General features: G+C 44.0%; 1 protein-coding gene and 1 pseudogene across 1 annotated transcript in view; one reads left to right on the top strand and one right to left on the bottom strand.

The window, feature by feature from the left end:
• The window catches only part of LOC148341901 (uncharacterized), a 30696-nt pseudogene extending 12058 nt beyond the window's left edge, over positions 1–18638 (top strand).
• LOC148341900 (uncharacterized) overlaps positions 1–23396 on the bottom strand; it is a gene marked incomplete at its 5' end in the record, with an annotated part of 49703 nt that extends 26307 nt beyond the window's left edge. Inside the window, one exon of the mRNA XM_088287983.1 lies at positions 22720–23396. Coding sequence (XP_088144109.1) covers positions 22720–23396 — 677 coding nt within the window. The remainder of the gene's footprint in view (positions 1–22719) is intronic.
• Positions 23397–24115: the final 719 nt, after the last annotated feature.

The following is a 24115-nucleotide window of genomic DNA, read 5'->3' on the forward strand; positions in this document are numbered from 1 at the left end:
AACATATTTCTCGAAAAGGATTTCTATTCTATTAATGACATGTTGCGATGGCCCCCATCAATATGTTAGGGTCCCACAACAGGTGTTCCATCAGACGCACACAATAGCCTGTGTGTGCTAACTTCAGCTCGCTTCCGGAAACGTCTGTGACCATGTCAGGAATGAAATCGGGCATTAGCCGCAGCGTGCTTCCTTTTTAAATGCTTCTTTTATCACTGTTGTGCTGCTAGGAAAGGGAGGTTTACTGCGTCTGACGTAATTTTGTGAAATGTCCCCATGGTCCGGTCCAAATCGGGGTCGCACGCATTGCTCCGTATGCGGCAGGCACAAGTCAAGGTAGTCAGGTAGAAACAATATAAGACAAAGTTGCCGCCTGAGCTTTGACTTGACCAAACCAAATTTGTCTTTTTGTGTCCTGCAGACGTCAGTGAATACAATCTCCGTTCCGTGAAAGAGGAGCCAGACTTGACTCACATCAAAAAGGAGGAGGAGGAGGAGATCAACAAGTCACCAGTGAACGTTGTCCCTATAAAGACTGAAGATGAAAACAAGGATGAGAGTGAGGACAACAGAGGGCCGGAGCCGACAAGCAGCAGCTCAAGTCATCACGTGACAACAGAAGGTGATGAAGACCACTGGGGGCCATCACAAGCACATAGTGAGGACACATTATCAGATGCTCTTGACGATGATGATGATACTAATGATGATGATGGGCATGGCAAAGGTGAAAGGGCATGTCACACTGACAATTGGGTATGTTCTCAGTGTGGGAAATCATCAACTTCAAAGTTGTCTTTAAAACGGCACACAAGAACACATAGTGGAGAAAAAACTTTTTCATGCTCAATTTGCGGTAAATGCTTCACTCAAAAGTCTCATTTAGTAAGGCACACAAGAACACACAGTGGAGAAAAACCCTTTTCATGCTCAGTTTGTGGCAAAAGCTTCTCTCGAAAGTTTGATGTAACAATCCACACAAGAACACGCAGTAGAGAAAAACCTCTTTCCTGCTCAATTTGCGGTAAATGCTTCATCACAAAAGTCTCTAGTAAGGCACACAAGAACACACAGTGGAGAAAAACCCTTTTCATGCTCAGTTTGTGGCAAATGCTTCTCTCGAAAGTCTCATTTAGTAAGGCACACAAGAACGCACACTGGAGAAAAACCTTTTTCTTGCTCAGTTTGTGGCAAAAGCTTCTCTCGAAAGTTTGAGATAACAATCCACACAAGAACGCACAGTGGAGAAAAACCTTTTTCTTGCTCAGTTTGTGGAAAATGCTTCTCTCAAAAGGCACATTTAACAGAACACGCAAGAACCCATAGTGGAGAAAAACCTTTTTCCTGCTCAGTTTGTAGGAAAGGTTTCACTCAAAAATCAACTTTAACAAGGCACGCAAGAACGCACGGTGGCGAAAAACCCTTTTCCTGCTCAGTTTGTGGAAAGAGTTTCTATCGTAAGTGGTATTTAACGAGCCACACAAGAACACACACTGGAGACAAGCCATTCAGTTGCAGGGTTTGTGCTAAAAAATTCTTTTCTAAAAATGGTGCTGAGAGTCACAATTGTGCTGGTGAGAATTGCAGCGATCCTTGAAGCTTAAAAAAAGACAACAAAAAACTGAAGGAACTGACTCTTTGTGGTAAGATGTAAATGTGATTTTGAATCAAATATGTTATATTGAATTTTGCAAAGCTTTTTTATTGACATTAAGCCAATGTGATCAGTGTCAGAAGAACCATTGTGTCTGAGTGATGATGAGTTTTTTGTGTGTTTACATCAAACATGTAAATGAAATTAATTGCCTTTGCCTGGAACAACATTTGTTAACATTATGCTTTTCAGTTGTCTTTTTAATCGTACTTAATGGAAAAGGTGTGAGAAGAAACGGTGCTTATGAAATCGGTGCCTTCCACAATCATCAATAAAATCACTTGTTCCACTTGATCAACTGGCCTTCATTACGCTGTGTGAAAAGGTGAAAAACAGAACTAGAAGTTGAACTATAAAAAGAACCAGAAAGAGAAACGCAAATAGTCTGTTTCTCTCAAAGGTTTTGGAATGTCAGGAGTTGGCAACTTGATGGCGACTGGAATCAGTGCTGGTTTTCTCGCTGTGTTTGGCTGGCTCATATATGTATGGTTCATTGAACATAACTCAAACTCTTCAAATATGCCCTCACATACATTTAATATTTCACTTTCTGAATAAATTTCTGACTTGCTAAAACCACTTTCTAGATTGAGCTCTATCAAGCGTTTGGGGTTTGTTGCTAAGCAGGATCTCACTTCGGAAAAAACGTATAATTTTGTCAAATATACCAAATATTTTTTTTCATGCTATATTATATTTTTTATACATTGGATTACCTTATTTTCGCAGTCATCAGGCGCACTTTAAAGTCCTGAAACTCGTCCAAGAAAGCCAGGGCGCCTTTTGAGGTGGAGCGCCCATTATGTGGACCAAGTGCACCGCTGGGCTGACTGCAAACATTTACTGCATGCACACCGCTTATATAGAGAGAGAAGGCGGGCGTGGCTAACGACAGCAGGGGGCGTGACAGGGGAACGATCGGCGTGAACGACAACAGGCGGGTATGAGAGGGGAGATGGGCGTGAATGACAATGCAAAGGCACCCCCCAGTGCAAAGCAGCCCCAATGCCCCTATATATACCAGGTGCAACACGTTGCTCAGGCAATTAATCAGCAAAAATGGCATCAATGAAGAGACACTCTTACGAAGCACAGTTCAAGCTGCAAGCTATCAGCTACGCAAATGTTCATGGGAATCGAGCAGCTGCGAGGGAATTAAAAATAAACGAATCCATGGTTCGCAAGTGGAGGAAGCAGGAAGACAGACTCCGCCAAGTCAAGAAAACTACACTGAGTTTTCGTGGAAGCAAGGCAAGGTGGCCCGTGTTGGAAGACCAGCTCGAGCAATGGATTGCTGCTCACAGAACAGCTGGGAGAAGCGTATCTACCATCACCATTCGACAGAGGGCAGTAATGCTTGCTGGCGAATTGAACATCGAACATTTCCAAGGAGGGGCGTCTTGGTGTTTTCGTTTTATGAAACGGCGCCATCTATCCATCCGGGCAAAGACGACCGTCGCACAGCAACTCCCAGAGGATTACAAGGAGAAGATGGTCGCCTTCCGCTCTTACTGCAGCAAAAAGATTGCCGACAAACGTATCCAGCCCAGTCACATCACCAACATGGACGAGGTGCCGCTGACTTTCGACATCCCGGCGAACCGCACTGTGGAGAAGAAGGGGGTCAGCACGGTAGCAATCCGCACAACGAGACACGAGAAGTCGGCTTTTACTGTTGTCCTAGCTTGCCATCCTAACGGACAAAAATTACCAGCTATGGTGATTTTTAAGCGGAAGACGCTGCCTAAAGAGAAGTTTCCTGCCGGCGTTATCATCAAGGCCAATCAAAAGGGCTGGATGGACGAGGACAAAATGAGAGAGGGGCTGAGTGAGGTGTACGTAAAGAGACCCGTTGTTTTTTTCCATGCGTCACCGTCGCTGTTGGTCTGTGACTCCATGCGTGCCCATCTGACAGCCGCTGTGAAAAACCAAGTCACGCATATGAACTCAGAGCTTGCCATCATCCCGGGAGGCTTGTCAAAGGAACTCCAACCACTCGACATTAGTATAAACAGGGCGTTCAAAGTGAAGTTGCGTGCTGTGTGGGAGCGATGGATGGCGGAGTGCGAACACAGCTTCACAAAGGCTGGGAGACAGCGAAGAGCAAGTTATGCCACAATTTGCGAGTGGATTGTAGCTGCTTGGACGAACGTGTCTGCTAGCTCTATTGTAAGAGCTTTCGCGAAAGCCGGCATTACATCCGAGGAGCCGCTCAGCAGTGACACAGAATTGGACAATGACGAGAGGGAACCTGGCGTGTTTGTGGGAGAACTTGCCCAACTGTTTGTATCTGATACGGAAGAATCTGATTTTGAAGGATTTGTGGATGACTGATCAATATTAATGTGAGTAAATTGTTAAATAAAATACAACCAAACTCAGTTTTGCTCCTGTTGCCTTTTTAAAAACAGCTAGCCACGCTAACCGTGCTATCCTCTGTTTTAGTGTGCATGCATGTTAACTAAGCTAGTGTATGGTAATCTGGGAGGTGTAATTTTGCTGGGCCTACACTATTATGCTATTCAGTTGATTTGGGGTGATAGTTTTAGTTTTGATGTAACTCCGTGTGTCAAGGTTGAGGAAGGTGAGGACCCAAACGCAGGGAAGCCAGGCAGGGGTAACTTAAAGGGCATTTATTAAACAGAAAACTAAGGCAAACAAGGAACTTGGAAAAACTTAACGACAGGAAACCAACGACAGGGAGAGGCGACAGGAACTGGCAACAGGCACAGGCAACCGGGACAAGCGACAGGGACAAGCGACACTTAAAATGACAATGAACCAACAAGAACTGAAAGCAACCAGGGAACTAAATACACACAAATTGACGAGACAACGAGGAGCACCTGGACAAGACATGGAGGGTTGGAAGGACCGGATTGGTTGACACTAGGGATTGGGTAAACGAGCACAGGTGGACACAATAGACAAGACGAGACAAGACACATGAACAAGGCCAAAACATGAAACCAACTACTAAACCAAAAATAACAAATACAAATCATGACAGTACCCCCCCTTTAAGGGACGGATCCCAGACGTCCCAAACACAAACAAAAGAAAATTGTCCAAAATCAGGGTGGGCGGAAGGGGGCCAGGAGGCGGGACCACAGTCCGCAATCAAGGCTGGTCAGGCGGGCGTCCGGGAGGCCAGACCAGCGAGTCCAGCCGTGGCCCTTCAGGCGGCCGTCCGGGAAACCAGACCAGGGAGTCTAGCCGTGGCCATTCAGGCGGGCGTCCGGGAGGACAGACGCATAAATCCAAGGGCGGCCATTCAGGCGGACGTCCGGGATGACCCGAACGCCGCATGGAGTCCGCTGACGAGGCTGAGACGAGACGCGGCGGGGGGACGCCGGATGCAGCAGAGACCGGAGCTTGGAGCAGCGACGGGGCGGGCGCAGCCGAGGCAGGCACTTGGAGCGGCGGCTGGTCGTCGAGCCCCGCCGAGACAGGAACGTGGAGCGGCGGCCGGTCGTCAAACGCCGCCGAGAATGGAACGTGGAGCGGCGGCTGGTCGTCGAACCCCGCCGAGACAGGAACATGGAGCGGCGGCCGGTCGTCGAACGCCGCCGAGACTGGAACGTGGAGCGGCGGCCGGTCGTCGAACCCCGCCGAGACAGGAACGTGGAACGGCGGCTGGTCGTCGAACCCCGCAGAGACAGGAACGTGGAACGGCGGCCGGTCGTCGAACCCCGCCGAGACAGGAACGTGGAGCGGCGGCCGGTCGTCGAACCCCGCCGAGACAGGAACGTGGAGCGGCGGCCGGTCGTCGAACGCCGCCGAGACTGGAACGTGGAGCGGCGGCTGGTCGTCGAACCCCGCCGAGACAGGCACCGGGAGCGGCGGCGCTTCGTCGGGCGCCGCTGTGGCAGAGACGAGAAGCGACGGCGGGTCGTCATCCACCGCCCAGGCAGGAAACTGGAGCGCCGGCGGATCGTCGAGTCCCGCCGAAAAAGGAGCTTGGGGCGACGGCGGATCGTCGAGCACCGCCGAGGCAGGAATTTGGAGCGGCGGCGGGCCGGGCGCACCAGAGGCCGGGACTTGGAGCGGCGGCGGGCCGGGCGCAGCGGGGACAGGGACTGGTGGCGGACGCAGAACGTGCTCCGCCGGAACAGGGACTTGTGGCGGACGCAGGACGTGCTCCGCCGGAACAGGGACTTGTGGCGGACGCACGACGTGCTCCGCCGGAACAGGGACTTGTGGCGGACGCACGACGTGCTCCGCCGGAACAGGGACTTGTGGCGGACGCAGGGCGTGCTCCGCCAGAACAGGGACTTGTGGCGGACGCGTGGCGTGCGCCGCCGGAACAGGGACTTGTGGCGGACGCGTGGCGTGCTCCGCCGGAACAGGGACTTGTGGCGGACGCACGACGTGCTCCGCCGGAACAGGGACTTGTGGCGGACGCACGACGTGCTCCGCCGGAACAGGGACTTGTGGCGGACGCACGACGTGCTCCGCCGGAACAGGGACTTGTGGCGGACGCACGACGTGCTCCGCCGGAACAGGGACTTGTGGCGGACGCACGACGTGCTCCGCCGGAACAGGGACTTGTGGCGGACGCACGACGTGCTCCGCCGGAACAGGGACTTGTGGCGGACGCAGGGCATGCTCCGCCGGAACAGGGACTGGTGGCGGAGAGCCGGAACGGGGCTCAGCAGCTGGCGGGGAGCCGGAACGGGGCTCAGCAGCTGTCGAGGAGCCGGGACGAGGCTCAGCAGCTGGGGAGGAGCCGGAACAGGGTTCAGCAGCTGGCGGTGAGCCCGAGTGGGACTCTGGAGGCTGCGTGAGTTGCTGCAGCTGGTGAGGAGCCGGGACGGGACGCTGCAGCTGGCGAGGAGCCGGGACGGGACGCTGCAGCTGGCGAGGAGCCGGGAGGGGACGCTGCAGCTGGCGAGGAGCCGGGAGGGGACGCTGCAGCTGGCGAGGAGCCGGGACGGGACGCTGCAGCTGGCGAGGAGCCGGGACGGGACGCTGCAGCTGGCGCGGAGCCGGGACGGGACGCTGCAGCTGGCGAGGAGCCGGGACGGGACGCTGCAGCTGGCGAGGAGCCGGGACGGGACGCTGCAGCTGGCGAGGAGCCGGGACGGGACGCTGCAGCTGGCGAGGAGCCGGGACGGGACGCTGCAGCTGGCGAGGAGCCGGGACGGGACGCTGCAGCTGGCGAGGGGCCGGCACTGGAGGCTGCAGCTCGTGAGGAGCTGGGTCGGGGACCTGATCCCTATCAGCCTGCCGCCATAGGGATTCAGGGGAACGGGAGACGCGAAGGACACGAGGGACCGGGACTACAGGGGCTGGTGAACGTGAGCTATGAGACGCAAGGGGGACGTGACAAGGTGCGGAAACCGACAGTGGACGAGGTGAACGACGTGGCCGTGATTTACGTGACTTTCGTGATTTAGGGCGAGGTGAACGACGCGAGGTAACGTGGGAGGTGGTCTCAAAAGGGTCAAAAGAAAAAGGGGACAGAAATTGTTCGGGGGGAGGAAAGTGACTGGACCTAACAGAAACCGGGTCGCGCTGGGCATCTAAAAGGTTGTATATATATTCAAAATCATACTCATGATCCGAGTCAACTAAAACGTGAGGGGGTGAAATAGCAGGGTGTTCAAAATCATCTTCAAAATCAGAATCGATAAGGTGGGGAGGTTCGACAGGTGGGTAGTCATTATCGTGATCGTGGAACGAAGGGGGAAAAACAGACATAGAACGAAAAAAGGAACCTACGTGAAGGGAGCGGGGTTGGTCGGCAGGCTGAGGGGGGTACCAGCTTGGGCGGCGACGGCGAACTCGTCGCCGTGAGCTTCCTGCTGGGTCCAGTATTGGTTGGTTCATTCTGTCAAGGTTGAGGAAGGTGAGGACCCAAACGCAGGGAAGCCAGGCAGGGGTAACTTAAAGGGCATTTATTAAACAGAAAACTAAGGCAAACAAGGAACTTGGAAAAACTTAACGACAGGAAACCAACGACAGGGAGAGGCGACAGGAACTGGCAACAGGCACAGGCAACCGGGACAAGCGACAGGGACAAGCGACACTTAAAATGACAATGAACCAACAAGAACTGAAAGCAACCAGGGAACTAAATACACACAAATTGACGAGACAACGAGGAGCACCTGGACAAGACATGGAGGGTTGGAAGGACCGGATTGGTTGACACTAGGGATTGGGTAAACGAGCACAGGTGGACACAATAGACAAGACGAGACAAGACACATGAACAAGGCCAAAACATGAAACCAACTACTAAACCAAAAATAACAAATACAAATCATGACACCGTGACCGCACATCATTTGTTGATTAGTGACTTGCTCACACCGGCATTGTGTCGGCATCCCATCTGAGGGGTTGCGCGGCAGCGAGACGGCGAGGCAGACTGATAATGACTCTCGTGTTTGGTGGAGAACGTGTCCAGCTGTTTATCTTGGATACAGAAGACAAGGACTTGGTGCATTTTTGGATGAAGACAACTTCAGCACGTTGTTAAAAGCTAAAATAAAATACCACTGAACTCCCGCTGCCATTTTAAAAACACGCTAGTGCGACTGAGCAGCTAGTGCGACTGCTCTGTTGCTCGGTTCTGTTAGCGCCCAATGAGACGGTGCGTTGTATCTATGTGTTAGCGCCATTTCACAAATGTTTATATTTTTATGGATAATGATTGCAAATATTTGTTTTTTGCCATTTGTATGTTAGATTTCAAGTCCTTCCTAAGAGCTTTCGACCATACAATTGTCAGCAAGGTCGATAATGATAGTGACAAGATTTATTTTCTTGAACAATTCACAAAAGATGAACCTAGAGACCTAGTTCGAAGTTGCCAACAGATGAGCCCTCAAAAAGGCTATAACGAAGCAATGAAACTCTTATACTATCATTATGGCAACTAGATCAAAATTGCAACAGCTTACCTGAACAAGGTTGTTAACTGGCCTCAGGTGAAAGCAGATGATGCCAAAGCTTTGCATAGTTACTCTTTATTTCTAACTGGCTGTAACAATGCAATGCAGGATATTAATCATCTTGACGAACTCGATAATCCCACAAATCTCAAGGTCATAGTTTCTAAGTTGCCTTACAAAATGAGAGAAATGTGGAGGGTTTTTGCCTTCGACATTCAGGAAAACTCTGGTGGAAGAGCTAGGTTTTCAGATTTAGTGAGATTTGTTAACAGACAAGCTAAAATAGCTTCAGATCCGCTGTTTGGAGACATTAAAGATGTTGACAAGGACAAGCAGCATTCAAAACAAAACAAGACGTATAGACCGAAGGGCAGTGCATTTGCCACCAGTGTGGCACCTGCAAGAGAAGAAAAGATTCCAAATGGTAACAAAGGCATCATAAAGCAAAGAGTTGATGCGTTTAAGAGTCCGTGTGCATATTGTGAGAAAAAACACTCACTTGCGGACTGTCAGAAAATAAGACAACTGCATCACAAGGAAAGAGTGGAGTTCCTTAAGGGAAAAGGACTGTGCTTTTCATGCTTGACTCAAGGTCATTTGAGTAAGGACTGTAAGAAACGACTTCAATGTGATGAATGTTCAAAAAGACATCCCAGCCTCCTTCACTATGTTAAAACAGAGGACGGAACAGTTGAAAACAAATCCAATGATGGCAATGACATTTCACATACTGAAATCCCCAGCCCTACTGCAATCACAAGTGGAACATGTGGTGCCACTGGGGCCGGTAATGGCAATAGAATTTTGGCTATTGTGCCAGTTCATGTTAAGGTCAAGAAAAACAACAAAGTAATAGACACATACGCCTTTTTGGACAATGGTAGTGACGCAACTTTCTGCTCAGAGAAGCTCATGAGACAACTTGGTGTAGAAGGAATGAAGACTAGATTCCTTCTCCGCACGATGGGCCAGAAAAGGGTTGAGCCAAGTTACATTGTTTCAGGCTTGGAAGTTAGCGGTGTAAAAGAAAATGTGTACATTGATTTACCTGACACGTACACACACAAAGACATTCCAGTTTCGAAAGACAGCATCCCAAGGCAGACAGATTTGGAAAAGTGGCCTCATTTGAAAAAAGTTGATCTGCCAGCTATAGATGCAGATGTTGGACTCTTGATTGGAGCAAATACTCACAAGGCAATGGAGCCATGGGAAATCATTCACTGCGTAGATGATGGTCCCTATGCAGTCCGTACAATCCTCGGTTGGGTTATCAATGGACCTTTAAATAGAACAGACTCTGAAAATGAACACAGTGCTTCTGTCAACCGCATCTCACTGTCAGACATTGAAACACTGTGTGTGAAACAGTTTAACCATGACTTTCCAGAAAAGATTTCTGAAGAGCAACAAGAGATGTCACAAGAGGATAAACACTTCATAGACTCAGTCAAGAACACTGTTAAAAAGGTTGAAGGTCATTATTGCATTGGCCTCCCACTTAAAGATCAGTCTGTCAAACTACCCAACAACCGTAACCTAGCCGTGCAAAGAGCAGAAAGTCTCAAAAGGAAACTGTTGAAAAACAAAGATTTTCACGAAGAGTACACAGCATTCATGTCAGATCTCATTGATAAAAAATATGCTGTGTCTGTGCCAAGCGAACAACTGGAACGTGATGATGGGAGATTATGGTATATACCTCACCATGGGGTGTACCACCCACAGAAAGGAAAACTCCATGTTGTCTTTGACTGTGCTGCCTCATTTCAAGGCAATTCATTGAACAAGGAACTTTTACAGGGACCTGATTTGACAAATTCTTTAATTGGAGTTTTAACCCGTTTCAGACACGACCACATTGCCTTGATGTCTGATATAGAGGCAATGTACCACCAAGTGAAAGTTCCACCAGAGGACACAGATATGCTACGTTTTCTCTGGTGGCATGAAGGAAACCTGGATGTACCACTGCAGGAGTTCAAAATGACTGTGCATTTGTTCGGTGCTACGTCTTCACCAAGTTGTGCCAATTTTGCCTTAAAGAAAACGGCTGAGGATGCCATTAACAAGACATCACAGATGGCCATTAGTGCAGTGCAGAATAACTTTTATGTGGATGATTGTCTTGTGTCAGTCACAAGTGAAAGTGAGGCCTGTACTATGGTGAAGGAGTTAACGAAACTATGCGCAGGTGGAGGTTTTCACCTTACAAAATGGAATACTAACAGCAGACTTGTCCTGACTTCCATTCCCGAAAAGGAAAGAGCATCAGAGGTTAAAGCATTAGATCTCTGTCATGACGAACTTCCAGATGAACGGGTTTTAGGCGTAAATTGGTGTATTGAAACAGACTCTCTTAAAGTCAAAATCAATGAAAAAACAATGACACAAACCACACGTGGAATTCTGTCGTTCGTGAGTTCAATTTATGATCCTTTAGGGTTTTTGTCACCGGTAATTCTTCCAGCAAAAATTATTTTGTAGGAGCTGTGTAGAAAGAAATTCTCGTGGGATGAGGACATTCCAGAGAACCTGATTAAGAAGTCACAACAGTGGTTGTCAGAATTTTCAAAACTACAAGGATTCACAGTGGACAGATGTTTTAAACCACTCAGATTTGGAAATGTCACATCTGCGCAACTTCATAATTTCGCAGACGCGAGTGAGAAAGGATACGGAGTGGTTACATACCTTCGTGTTACAAATGAAAGAGGTGAATCGCATTGCTCTTTTGTAATAGGCAAATCACGAGTATCGCCTTTGAAACAAACTACCATTCCTCGACTAGAGCTTACGGCGGCTGCTGTGGCTGTGAAAATGGACAAAATGATGAGAAAAGAGCTAAAAATGCCATTGAAGGAATCCATATTCTGGTCAGATAGTACCACAGTGTTGCGGTACCTTGCAAATGACAGTGTCAGATTTAAGACTTTCGTGGCAAATAAGAGTATCGCTGATCAAAGATCATTCCATGGTCAGTCAGTGGAGGCACGTAAGTTCAGGGTTGAACCCGGCTGACTATGCATCTAGAGGAATGAAACCAAGCGAGTTCCTCTCAAACAAATCTTGGATTCAAGGACCGGACTTTCTTAAAGATGATTGTAAATCTTGGCCAGTGTCACCAGTAGCATCAATGGACATTCAGAATGACCCAGAAGTCAAGGTCATGAGCGTTACTGTTGATACTGTGCGAGACGATCCAATCAGCCAATTTATTTGGTACTACTCAGATTGGTACAGATTAAAAAAGGCTATTGCCTGGATGTTGAGATTCAAACAGCTACTCTTAAAACTGTCGCATGAGCGCAAAAGTTTGCCATCCAGTGATAGCCGATCGAAAAAGGGAAAGTTGAACAGAAATGAATGTTACTTAACTGTCACAGAACTGGAAGATGCAGAGAAGGAAATTGTTAAATTTTGTCAAAATCAGAGCTACAAAGATGAAATCCTTACTCTACAGAGGGGTCAAAAGGACTAGTCATATATTGAAACTAGATCCTGTGTTGGACAATGATGTCTTGAGGGTGGGCGGAAGGCTGGATAAATCTGCTTTACCATGCAATGTGAAACACCCTGTAATACTTCATCAAGACCACTATGTATCGTCTTTGATACTCAGACACATTCACATGCAAACAGGTCATAGTGGTAGGAATGTAATGTTGTCCAAGCTGAGAGAAAAATATTGGATTCCAAAAGCTGATGCAGCTCTAAGGAAAATCTTGTCAAAATGTGTCATTTGTAAAATGTTGTCAGTCAAACCTGGTGAACAGAAAATGGCAAATCTGCCAAAAGATAGACTTGAAATGGACAATCCCCCTTTCACAAACATAGGGATGGACTATTTTGGACCTTTTGATGTTAAATGTGGCAGGAGTAATGTGAAAAGGTATGGTGTTTTATTTACATGTCTTACCACAAGAGCAGTTCACATAGAAGTTGCGCACTCACTTGAAACTGATTCATGCATTAACGCATTCAGAAGGTTTGTAGCCAGGAGAGGTCAAGTTTCTGTTATGAGATCAGATAATGGTACAAACCTGGTTGGTGCACAAAAGGTAATGCGTGAAGCAATCAAAGGTTGGAACAAGTCAAAAATTGCTGAGTCACTTTTGCAAAAAGGTGTTACATGGATATTCAATCCACCTTCTGGGTCTCATTTCGGTGGGATTTGGGAGAGACAGATCCGTTCTGTTAGACGAATTCTTGTTTCATTATTGAAACCACAAACTCTAGATGATGAACGTCTTCACACTTTGTTTTGTGAAGTGGAATCTATTATTAATAATAGACCAATTACCAGAGTTTCAAACGATCTAAATGACATAGAAGCATTAACACCAAATCATTTGCTGCTTCTAAAAAGACAACCTGTTTTACCACCTGGTTTATTTGAAAAGGAAGATTTGCACTCAAAGAGAAGGTGACGTCAGGTTCAATACTTGTCAGACATTTTTTGGAAGCGTTGGGCCAAAGAGTATCTCCCACTTCTACAAGAAAAGCAAAAATGGTTCAATGTGAAAAGAAACCTACAACCCGGTGATATTGTTCTTATTGTAGATGACAATGCACCTAGGGGTTCGTGGGTAATGGGAAAGGTTGAAAATGCAATCCGTGATTCGAATGGTCACGTGACAAGAGTTTTGGTTAAGACTAAAAGTAGTGTTTTGGAAAGGCCAGTTGACAAGTTATGCCTGTTGCTTGAAATGGAACAGTGATGTGATTAGTTTCAAAATACAAACGTGTTGCGTTTACATTTAGATATGGTTTCTATAATAGAACAGTTTAGAATGTCGCTTTTGTAATTTTTGTGATTGTTATGCCCAAACAGAACAATTAGGGGCCGGAATGTTAGCGCCATTTCACAAATGTTTATATTTTTATGGATAATGATTGCAAATATTTGTTTTTTGCCATTTGTATGTTTGTGAGAAGAAATTATAAATTTCTTTGTCTTTTGTAATTATTTTGATTTGTGGAGTGAAATGTGTCAACGTTAGAGGGCGCAATTCTTTATTTACTGCAATGCACGAAGAAGAAAGTGTTTTTTGGTTGAAGAAGAAATAAAGATGATGGCGAAGGAGCAACACGGTCTTTTTGTCGTGCTTCGACCATCAGTGTTTGTTCACGCGTAAAAAGTTGTTTTTATTCGCCACCAAACGAAGAGGTTGAACAACGAAAATAAGAAGAAACTAATTGAATCTAAAATAACCTCTACACATAGCATTTCCATGAGCTGCCCTCACATTCACAGCACTTCATGGACAAATACGACGAAGCACATTCTCCACATGGGCTGTAGAGGGAAATATACCAAATTGGGCACTGGAGGACTCACACAGACGCTATCAAAAGAAACACATTCCGAAAGACAGAACAATTGGAGATCGGAGCACATGCACATACGCATACACACACACAGACATATACATACACCTGCACATACACGTGCACATACACGCGCACACACCGACAAGATTACAAAAGAATGCCAGCGGAGAGAGAGACGGAGGGACTGCACGCCGGAGAAGGCCAGCCTTGGCGTTCCAGTCTTGGGGACCAGACGGGAATCAATTTATCCAGACGATGACTAACCTGGGGAGGACCTTCCCTCGGACGTGGACCCGTGCCGTGGGAGCGAGCGAGGACAACCGATTCAACCTACATTACCCTTGACATAAAAAAACTCCTATAAAAACTGAAGCTGGGCTGAAAGATGGCGCGCATTTTTCGACTGTGCTCGCCCGAGTGCAGTTTTCTCGTGAGATTAAGAAAAAGACGCCCAGATATCTGTCTTTGTACTATTTCCTGAACTCCAGAAATTGAATAAACTAAATATCGGAACTCTAATCAGTTGTTGAGTCTTTTTTTTACCCTTTTCTTCTTGAGCACAAAAAACGAACACGCATTGGAGTAAGTTTGGCTTTTAAAGGTTGATTTACTAACTACTTCTTATTTCCACGGTGACCCAACTCCAACAATAACATGACAAATATTTGTCATATCATCAATATTTGCACAACATAGTACTGAGTTTCGAGATCCTCACTATAATAGTTCTCAAAATTATATTTCTTGTCAATTTAGCTTAGTTAAGGGATATTTTATTGACAATCTAATATCAATCTACAAAGACAGAAAACAAATTGGTGGTGGTGGGGGGGCGCGAATATTTTTCTTCTTGGTAGGGGCGGGTGTGAAATAATTGAGAAGCACTGCTAGTATATGCAGACATTATATTCATACAATCTAGCAGCCCGAGTGAACCACAGTATTGTTGCAAGTTCGGTAGGAGAAACGTAAACGTCCCACTGCTGTTCCAGCAGCGGCTTCTCCGGAAATAGGCGGAAGTGACGTCGGAGCTGACTCGCGAATGCGGCGTTAATTTAGTTATTTTGTTAATTTTTTTCATCAACCGAATTAAAATGTTATATAAAATATATATCAAAACAGAACAGCCAGGGGTAAAAACAAACACAGAGGCAAAGAAATATATTTGAAAAATACGTGCTTAAAGCATGACGTCATTAGCAAGCGCGCAGCTTGCGAAGCGCCTCGACCACATCCACCGACCCGTCAACACCGGAACAAAAGCAGTCCACCGCTAAATTCTTCTGATTTAGTGTGGAACTGACTGTAATTTTTTCACAGGATGTCCAGTGCTACTCTCAAGGACGTCGATATAATTCATTAAGTCTTTGTGTCCCGATAATCTCATTTTCGCGCGTTGATGCTTTTCGGCGTAGTTAGCATAGCTTGTTAGCTAGCTAGCCGCTAACGAAGAGAGGCACATGACTCATCGCCAAGCAGAGATCAAGTGCGGATTTGTTGAGATTGGCGTTTGAAAATGTGTGAAAGAACGACACCCAAGTACAAAGAGGAACTTCGTAGAATAAAAGAAGAGAACGAGCAACATCTTCAACTGCTGGGCGAAGTTAGCAAGCAGCCTCGTGTTGTGCTACACAAAGCAGGTTTGTACACGTCTTACTCTCATTTGCTTTGTAAAGAACGACTTTCTATCGTTAAAAATATGCATCACAACATTAAGTTGTTTGGGGAAATGCGTTCAAGGTTATTGCCGTTTTATTTTTAAATATTGACTTTTACTTGCAGTCTGCTGAACATTTGTTTATGCCAAATTAAATCAGTGCACAAAATAATTGCCAAAGAATAACCAATAGTGGGGGGTGAACTCCATGTTTTTCCCAGTATAAAATTTGAACTGATTATTTAACATTTTACATTTTCTGTTTTTTATATCTTGTTCAAGCAATTCCTTACGGAAGGAATTCTGCTTGAATCTAAAATATGTGCACACTGCGGCGAAAACATTAATGGCGGTTGATCAATTTTAGTGGATAAAACACAAAATATTAAGTTAAAAAAAAAAAATCAAGTACGTATTGGTCTTATTTATTTATTTATTAACTTTGTACTGGCTTCGTCGGGTGTAATTCAAGTTTTGTGCACATGTGCGTAGATTCACCTCATCCAAACATTTAAAATACATTGAATGCATCCATCCAGGGTTGCACGGATCTCATCAGTGAACAAGCGCATGCTGCAAGGAATGCATCTGCATCTTTGGCTTACTATGGGCTTAAAAAGGGAGTACGCCACAACCCCCTTTTCTACTAGCAAGCCCAGGAGCATTTAGTTCCTGGTAATAAAGTTCCTGTGGCCCAGGTGGTTTGCATCTCCACTGCAACTCATAGTTCCTGGTAATTTATCCAAATGGCAATGATGACGTCTCAGTGGGAGGTCTTGTGTTACTTTGTTACTCATTACTGACACCCTATGGCTGTTATGCATCATTGCAGGTACAAAATAATTAAGTGAACTCTAATATTATTATGGTGTATCTTAGTCTAATTTTAATACATATTGGATAACTTTAAAATATACGGTCATTATTCAAATATGTCAACATGAAAGTCAGAGTGAAAGTGTTGTTGCTTAATGCTTATGTGTAAGAACTTTTACTCTTCAAACGTAATTTTGTTTTAAAATTTATTTCAAAACAGAAATTTTATAAAAATAAAAAGGGTAATGTCGAAACTTACTCGCAGGATAAATGTCATTTTGGGTTAAAAAAAAAAAGTAACGTAAATCATACAATAAATAGCGACTCTGATGCCAGGGCTCCTTGAATTCTTTTAGGGATCCAGATTATAATGGAAGCAAAAAGTACCCACAATGAAACTATCCATAAATGCAAAATGAAATACTTGAAAACATATTTCGCTTGAAGGATTCCTATTTTATCAATGACATTATGTTGCAATGGCCCCCAGTGGCCCCCCATTAATATCTTAGGGTCCCACAACAGGTGTTCCATCAGACGCACACGATAGTGTGTGCTAACTTCAGCTCGCTTCCAGAAACGTCTGTGACTATGTCAGGAATGAAATCGGGCATCAGCCGCAACGTGCTTCCTTTTTAAATGCTCGTTTATCACTGTTGTGCTGCTAAAACGAGGTTTACATCGTAGGACGTAATTTTGTGAAATGCCCCCATGGTCTGGTCCAAATCGGGGTCGCAATCATTGCTCCGTGTGCGGCAGGCACAAGTTAAGGTAGCACGGGAGAAATAATATAAGACAGTCGCCGCCTGAACTTTGACTTGACCAAACCAAATTTGTCTTTTTGTGTCCCGCAGACGTCAGTGTATACGATCTCCGTTCTGTGAAAGAGGAGCCAGACTTGACTCATATCAAAAAGGAGGAGGAGGAGGAGGAGGAGATCAACAAGTCACCAGTGAACGTTGTCCCTAAAAAGACTGAAGATGAAAACAAGGATGAGAGTGAGGACAACAGAGGGGCGGAGCCGACAAGCAGCAGCTCAAGTCATCACTTGACAACAGAAGGTGATGAAGACCACTGGGGGCCATCACAAGCACAAAATGAGGGCACATCAGACGCTCATGACGATGATGATGATACTAATGATGATGATGATGATGATGATGGGCAAGCCAAAGGTGAAAGGGCATGTCACACTGACTCATTAACTTCAAAGCTGTCGTTAAAACCGCACACGAGAACACACAGTGGAGAAAAACCTTTTTCCTGCTTGGTTTGTGGTAAAAGCTTTTCTCTAAAATCAAATTTAACATACCACACAAGAACACACAGTGGTGAAAAACCCTTTTCGTGCTCAGTTTGTGGTAAAAGCTTCTCTCGAAAGACTCATTTAGTAAGGCACACAAGAACACACAGTGGAGAAAAACCTTTTTCTTGCTCAATTTGTGGCAAGAGTTTCTCTCAAAATTCTCATTTAACAATCCACACAAGAACACACAGTGGTGAAAAACCCTTTTCGTGCTCAGATTGTGGGAGAAGCTTCTCCCATAATTCTAATTTCACAAGGCATGCAAGAACACACAGTGGAGAAAAACCTTTTTCCTGCTCAGTTTGTGGCAAGAGTTTCTCTCAAAAGTTGCATTTAACAAACCACATAAGAAAGCACAGTGGTGAAAAACCTTTTTCCTGCTCAGTTTGTGGCAAAAGCTTTAATGTAAAGTCATTTTTAACAAATCACACAAGAACACACACTGGAGAAAAACCATTTTCCTGTTCAGTTTGTGCCAAGAGTTTCTCTCAAAAGTTGCATTTCACAAGCCACACAAGAACACACACTGGAGAAAAACCTTTTTCCTGCCCAGTTTGTGCCAAGAGTTTCTCTCAAAAGTCGCATTTCACAAGCCACACAAGAACACACAGTGGAGAAAAACCTTTTTCCTGCTCAGTTTGTGCCAAGAGTTTCTCTCAAAAATCGCATTTCACAAGCCACACAAGAACACACACTGGAGAAAAACCTTTTTCCTGCCCAGTTTGTGCCAAGAGTTTCTCTCAAAAGTCGCATTTCACAAGCCACACAAGAACACACACTGGAGAAAAACCTTTTTCCTGCTCAGTTTGTGCCAAGAGTTTCTCTCAAAGGTCAAGTTTACAAAGCCACACAAGAACACACAATGGAGACAAGCCATTCAGTTGCAGCGTTTGTGCTAAAACATTCTTCACTAAACAGCATGCTGAGAGACACAATTGTGCTGGTGAGAATTGCAGCGATACTTGAAGATTAAAAAAAGAAAAAAAAATGAAAGAACCGACTCTTTGTGGTAAGATGTAAATGTGATTTTCAATAAAATATGATGAAATTGAATTTTGCAAAGCTCTTTTATTGACACAAAGCCAATGTGATCAGTGCCAGAAGAACCATTGTGTCTGAGTGATGGTGAGTTTTTTTGTGTGTTAACATCAAACATGTAAATAAAATTTATTGCCTTTGCCTGGAATAACATTTGTTAACGTTATGCTTTTCAGTTGTCTTTTTAATCGTACTTAATGGAAAAGGTGTGAGAAGAAACTGTGTGCTTATGAAATCGGTGCCTTCCACAATCATCAATAAAATCACTTGTTCCACTTGCTCAACTGGCTTTCATTACGCTGTGTGAAAAGGTGAAAAACTGATCTCGAAGTTGAACTATAAAAAGAACCAGAAAGAGAAACGCAAATAGTCTCAATTTCTCTCAAAGGTTTTGGAATGTCAGGAGTTGGCAACTTGATGGCGACTGGAGTCAGCGCTGGTTTTCTCGCTGTGTTTGGCTGGCTCGTATATGTATGGTCCATTGAACATAACTCAAACTCTTCGAATATCCCCTCACATACATTTAATATTTCGCTTTCTGAATAAATTTCTGACTGGCTAAATACACTTTCTAGGTTGAGCTCTATCAAGTGTTTGGGGTTTGTTGCTCAGCAGAATCTCACTTCGGAAAAAACTATCATTTTGTCAAATATACCAAATATTTTTGTTCATGCTATATTATATTTTTTTTACTTTGGATTGCTTATATAATGAAATCGGGAAATATTAAAATGTAAAATTAGCAACGACATACAGACTTAATGCAATTAATAAGAAATATAGAAACATTTTATAAATATTGAACACATTGAGAAGAGTCCTAATCTTGAAATAAATATTGAAATATAAAAAATACTTATGTATTAAATTAATTCAATAACCCGACCCCGGATGAGCGGCAGAAAATGGCTGGATGGATGGAATAATTTAAATTGTACACATATTCAAATGAACAAATATGTTAAGAAATAATCAAGAGTGAAATAAAAAGGTTTAAATTAATATTGATATAATTTTGCATATTAAAATAATTGAATAAATGTTGTATTATTACATAAGCAAGCTTAAATATAAATTGAAATAAATGAAAAAAAAAGTTGTGTATTTTTAAATGGCCTAATATAGATATGGGAAGTAATTCTCTTTATAAGATAAGATAAGATAAGATGTCCTTTATTAGTCCCACAATGGGGAAATCTGAAGTGTTACAGCAGCAAAGATACAGATCACACAGAGTCGGCGGCGTAATGTAGCCGTTAATGTATAACATTAGCAGCAGACATTCATAAAAACGCATGCAAATATACACAGTATAAACGTATCTAAGTGTAAGGAAACACTCCTAATGTTTGTCCATTATACGGAGGGGGAAACGCTGTACTGATAAAAACTACTGAATGATTGAAAATACTGCAATCATAAAAATATTGCAATGATAAAAGTACTGTAATGGTAAGAGTACTGAAATGATAGAAAAGTACTGCATGATAGAAAATACTGCAATGGTAAAAGTACTGTAATAGTAAAAGTACTGCAACGATAGAAAAATACTGCAATGATGAAAGTACTGCAATGGTACAAGTACTGCAATGGTAAAAGTACTGTAATAGTAAAAGTACCGCAATGATAGAAAAATACTGCAATGATAGAAGTACTGCAATGATAAAAGTACTGTAATAGTGAACATCCTGCAGTGGTAGAAATACTACAGTGATAGAAGTATTGTAATAAGAATACTGTAATGGTAAACAAAATACATCATTGGTCAATATTTAAGTACACCCTTGGCTGAAAGTACAGTAGTAGTTAATATTGCATCCTAGGACTGCACAATTGCACTAATGCCCTCCCGTTTGTAGGCCTGACCCAATGTTCTTGTTAAAAAGTCTGACAGCAGTTGGCAGGAAGGAGCGGCGAAATCTCTCTTTGGTACAGCGAGGGTGTAAAAGTCTGTCACTGAAGGAGCTGTGGAGTGTTCTCAGAGTGTCATTGAATGGGTGGGCTGGTTTGTCCAGCATTGATGACAGTTTTGCCGTCATCCTTCTGCCCCCCACTGAGTCCACAGAGTCCAGGGAGCAGCCCAGGACAGAGCTGGCCCTCCTCACTAGTTTGTCCAGTCTCTTTTTGTCCCGGCCCGAGATGCCTCCTGCCCAGGAGACCACTCCATAGAAAATGACTGAGGAAACCACCGAGTCATAGAAGTTCCTGAGGAGTGTTCCCCGAACGCCAAAGGACCTCAGCCTCCTGAGTAGGAAGAGTCTGCTCTGACCCTTCCTATAGAGAGCGTCTGTGTTGTCGCTCCAGTCCAGTTTATTGTTCAGATGAACACCCAGGTACTCGTAAGTTGAGACCCTCTCAACGTCTGTTCCCTGGATATTCACTGGTGCAGGTGGAGAGTGCCGACGCTTGCGGAAATCCACCACCAGCTCTTTGGATTTCACAGCGTTGATTTGGAGGCGGTTCTGCTGACACCAGTCCACGAACCCCTGCGTGTAACCCCTCTGTACTCCAGATCGTCATTGTCAGTGATGAGGCCGACAATCGCAGAGTCATCAGAGAACTTCTGCAGGTGACAGGTTGTGGAATTGTATTTGTAGTCCGAGGTGTAGGGGGTGAACAGGAAGGGAGCCAGAACAGTTCCCTGCGGCGCTCCCGTGCTGCAGAGGAGCACGTCAGACACACAGTCCTGTGTTCTCACGTACTGTGGCCGGTTTGTGAGGTAGTTGTGAATCCATGTGATGAGGTGGTGGGCCACTCCCGCCTGCTCCAGCTTGTCTCCCAATAAGAACATGATCCTCACCGTGCCCCCAGCCTTCTCCAGGTGGGAGAGTGAAGTGTGGAGCAGGTAGATGATGGCATCATCCACACTGATGCCAGGCTGGTATGCGAAGAGAATTACTTCCCATATCTATATTAGGCCATTTAAAAATACACGACTTGTTTTTTTCATTTATTTCAATTTATATTTAAGCTTGCTTATGTAATAATACAATATTTATTCAATTATTTTAATATGCAAAATTATATCAATATTAATTTAAACCTTTTTATTTCACACTTGAATATTTCCGAACATATTTGTTCATTTGAATATGTATGCAATTTAAATTATTCCATCCATCCAGCCATTTTCTGCCGCTCATCCAGGGTCGTTTTATTGAATTAATTTAATACATAAGTATTTTTTATATTTCAATATTTATTTCAAGATTAGGACTCTTCTCAATGTGTTCAATATTTATAAAATGTTTCTATATTTCTTATTAATTGCATTAAGTCTGTATGTCGTTGCTAATTTTACATTTTAATATTTCCCGATTTCATTATATAAGCAATCCAAAGTATAAAAAATATAATATAGCATGAACAAAAATATTTGGTATATTTGACAATTTGACAAAATTATAGTTTTTCCGAAGTGAGATTCTGCTTCGCAACAAACCCCAAACACTTGATAGAGCTCAACCTAGAAAGAGAAACCGAGACTATTCGCGTTTCTCTTTTTGGTTCTTTTTAGAGTTCAACTTCTAGTTCAGTTTTTCACCTTTTCACACTGCGTAATGAAAGCCAGTTGAGCAAGTGGAACAAGTGATTTTATTTATGATTGTGGAAGGCACCGATTTCATAAGCACAGTTTCTTCTCACACTTTTTCCATTAGGTATGATTAAGACGACAACTGAAAAGCATAACGTTAAAAAATGTTATTCCAGGCAAAGGCAATAAATTTTATTTACATGTTTGATGTAAACACCAAAACAAATCATCACTCAAGACACATTGCTTCTTCTGGCACTAATCACATTGGCTTTGTGTCAATAAAAGAGCTTTGCAAAATTCAATGTCATCATATTTTATTCAAAATCACATTTACATCTTACCACAAAGAGTCGGTTCTTTCATTTTTTTTTTTTTTTTAATCTTCAAGTATCGCTGCAATTCTCACCAGCACAATTGTGTCTCTCAGCATAATGTTTCGTGGAGAATTTTTTAGCACAAACGCTGCAACTGAATGGCTTGTCTCCACTATGCTTTCTTGTGTGGATTCGTAAATGTGACTTTCGAGAGAAACTCTTGCCACAAACTGAGCACGAAAAAGGTTTTTCTCCACTATGTGTTCTTGCGTGTTCTGTTAAATGTGCCTTTTGAGAGAAGCATTTTCCACAAACTGAGCATGAAAGAGGTTTTTCTCCACTGTGTGTTCTTGTGTGGATTGTTAAATCAAACTTTTGAGAGAAGCTTTTACCACAAACTGAGCAAGAAAAAGGTTTTTCTCCACTGTGTGTTCTTGTGTGGATTGTTAAATCAAACTTTTGAGAGAAGCTTTTACCACAAACCAAGCAGGAAAAAGGTTTTTCTCCACTGTGTGTTCTTGTGTGCCTTTTTAAACTTGACTTTTGAAAGAAGCTTTTGCCACAAACTGAGCAGGAAAAAGGTTTTTCTCCACTGTGTATTCTTGTGTGGATTGTTAAATCAAACTTTTGAAAGAATCTTTTGCCACAAACTGAGCAAGAAAAAGGTTTTCCTCCACTGTGTGTTCTTGCATGTTCTGTTAAATTTGCCTTTTGAGAGAAACCTTTTCCGCAAACTGAGCAGGAAAAATGTTTTTCTCCACTGTGCGTTCTTGTGTGCCTTACTAAATGAGACTTTTGAGAGAATCTTTTGCCACAAACCGAGCAGGAAAAAGGTTTTTAACCACTGTGTGTTTTTCTGTGCCCTTTTAAAGACAGCTTTGCCCTTTCACCTTTGGCTTGCCCACCATCATCATCATCATCATCGTCATGAGCGCCTGATAATGTGTCCTCATTTTGTGCTTGTGATGGCCCCCAGTGGTCTTCATCACCTTCTGTTGTCACGTGATGCCTTGAGCTGCTGCTTGTAGGCTCCGCCCCTCTGTTGTCCTCACCCTCACCCTTGTTTTCATCTTCAGTCTTTATAGGGACAACGTTCAGTGGTGACTTGTTGATCTCCTCCTCCTCCTCCTCCTTTTTGATGTGAGTCCAGTCTGGCTCCTCTTTCACAGAACGGAGATCGTTTTCATTGACGTCTGCAGGACACAAAAAGACAAATTTGTTTTGGTCACGTCACACGGAGCAATGCATGCGACCCCGACTTGGACCGGACCATGGGGACATTTCACAAAATTACGTCCGACGATGTAAACCTCCTTTTAGCAGCACAACAGTGATAAACGAGCATTTAAAAAGGAAGCACCTTGCGGCTGATGCCCGATTTCATTCCTGAATTAGTCACAGACGTTTCTGGAAGCGAGCTGAGGTTAGCACACACAGGCTATTGTGTGCGTCTGATGGAACACCTGTTGTGGGACCCGAACATATTGATGCAGACCACTGGGGGTCATCGCAACATCATGTCATTGATAAAATAGGAATCCTTCAAGTGAAATATG

Source organism: Idiotropiscis lumnitzeri, chromosome 2 (genome assembly GCF_059441095.1).
Source record: "Idiotropiscis lumnitzeri isolate Australia: NSW breed Sydney's pygmy pipehorse chromosome 2, RoL_Ilum_1.0, whole genome shotgun sequence".
Taxonomy (NCBI): Eukaryota; Metazoa; Chordata; class Actinopteri; order Syngnathiformes; family Syngnathidae; genus Idiotropiscis; species Idiotropiscis lumnitzeri.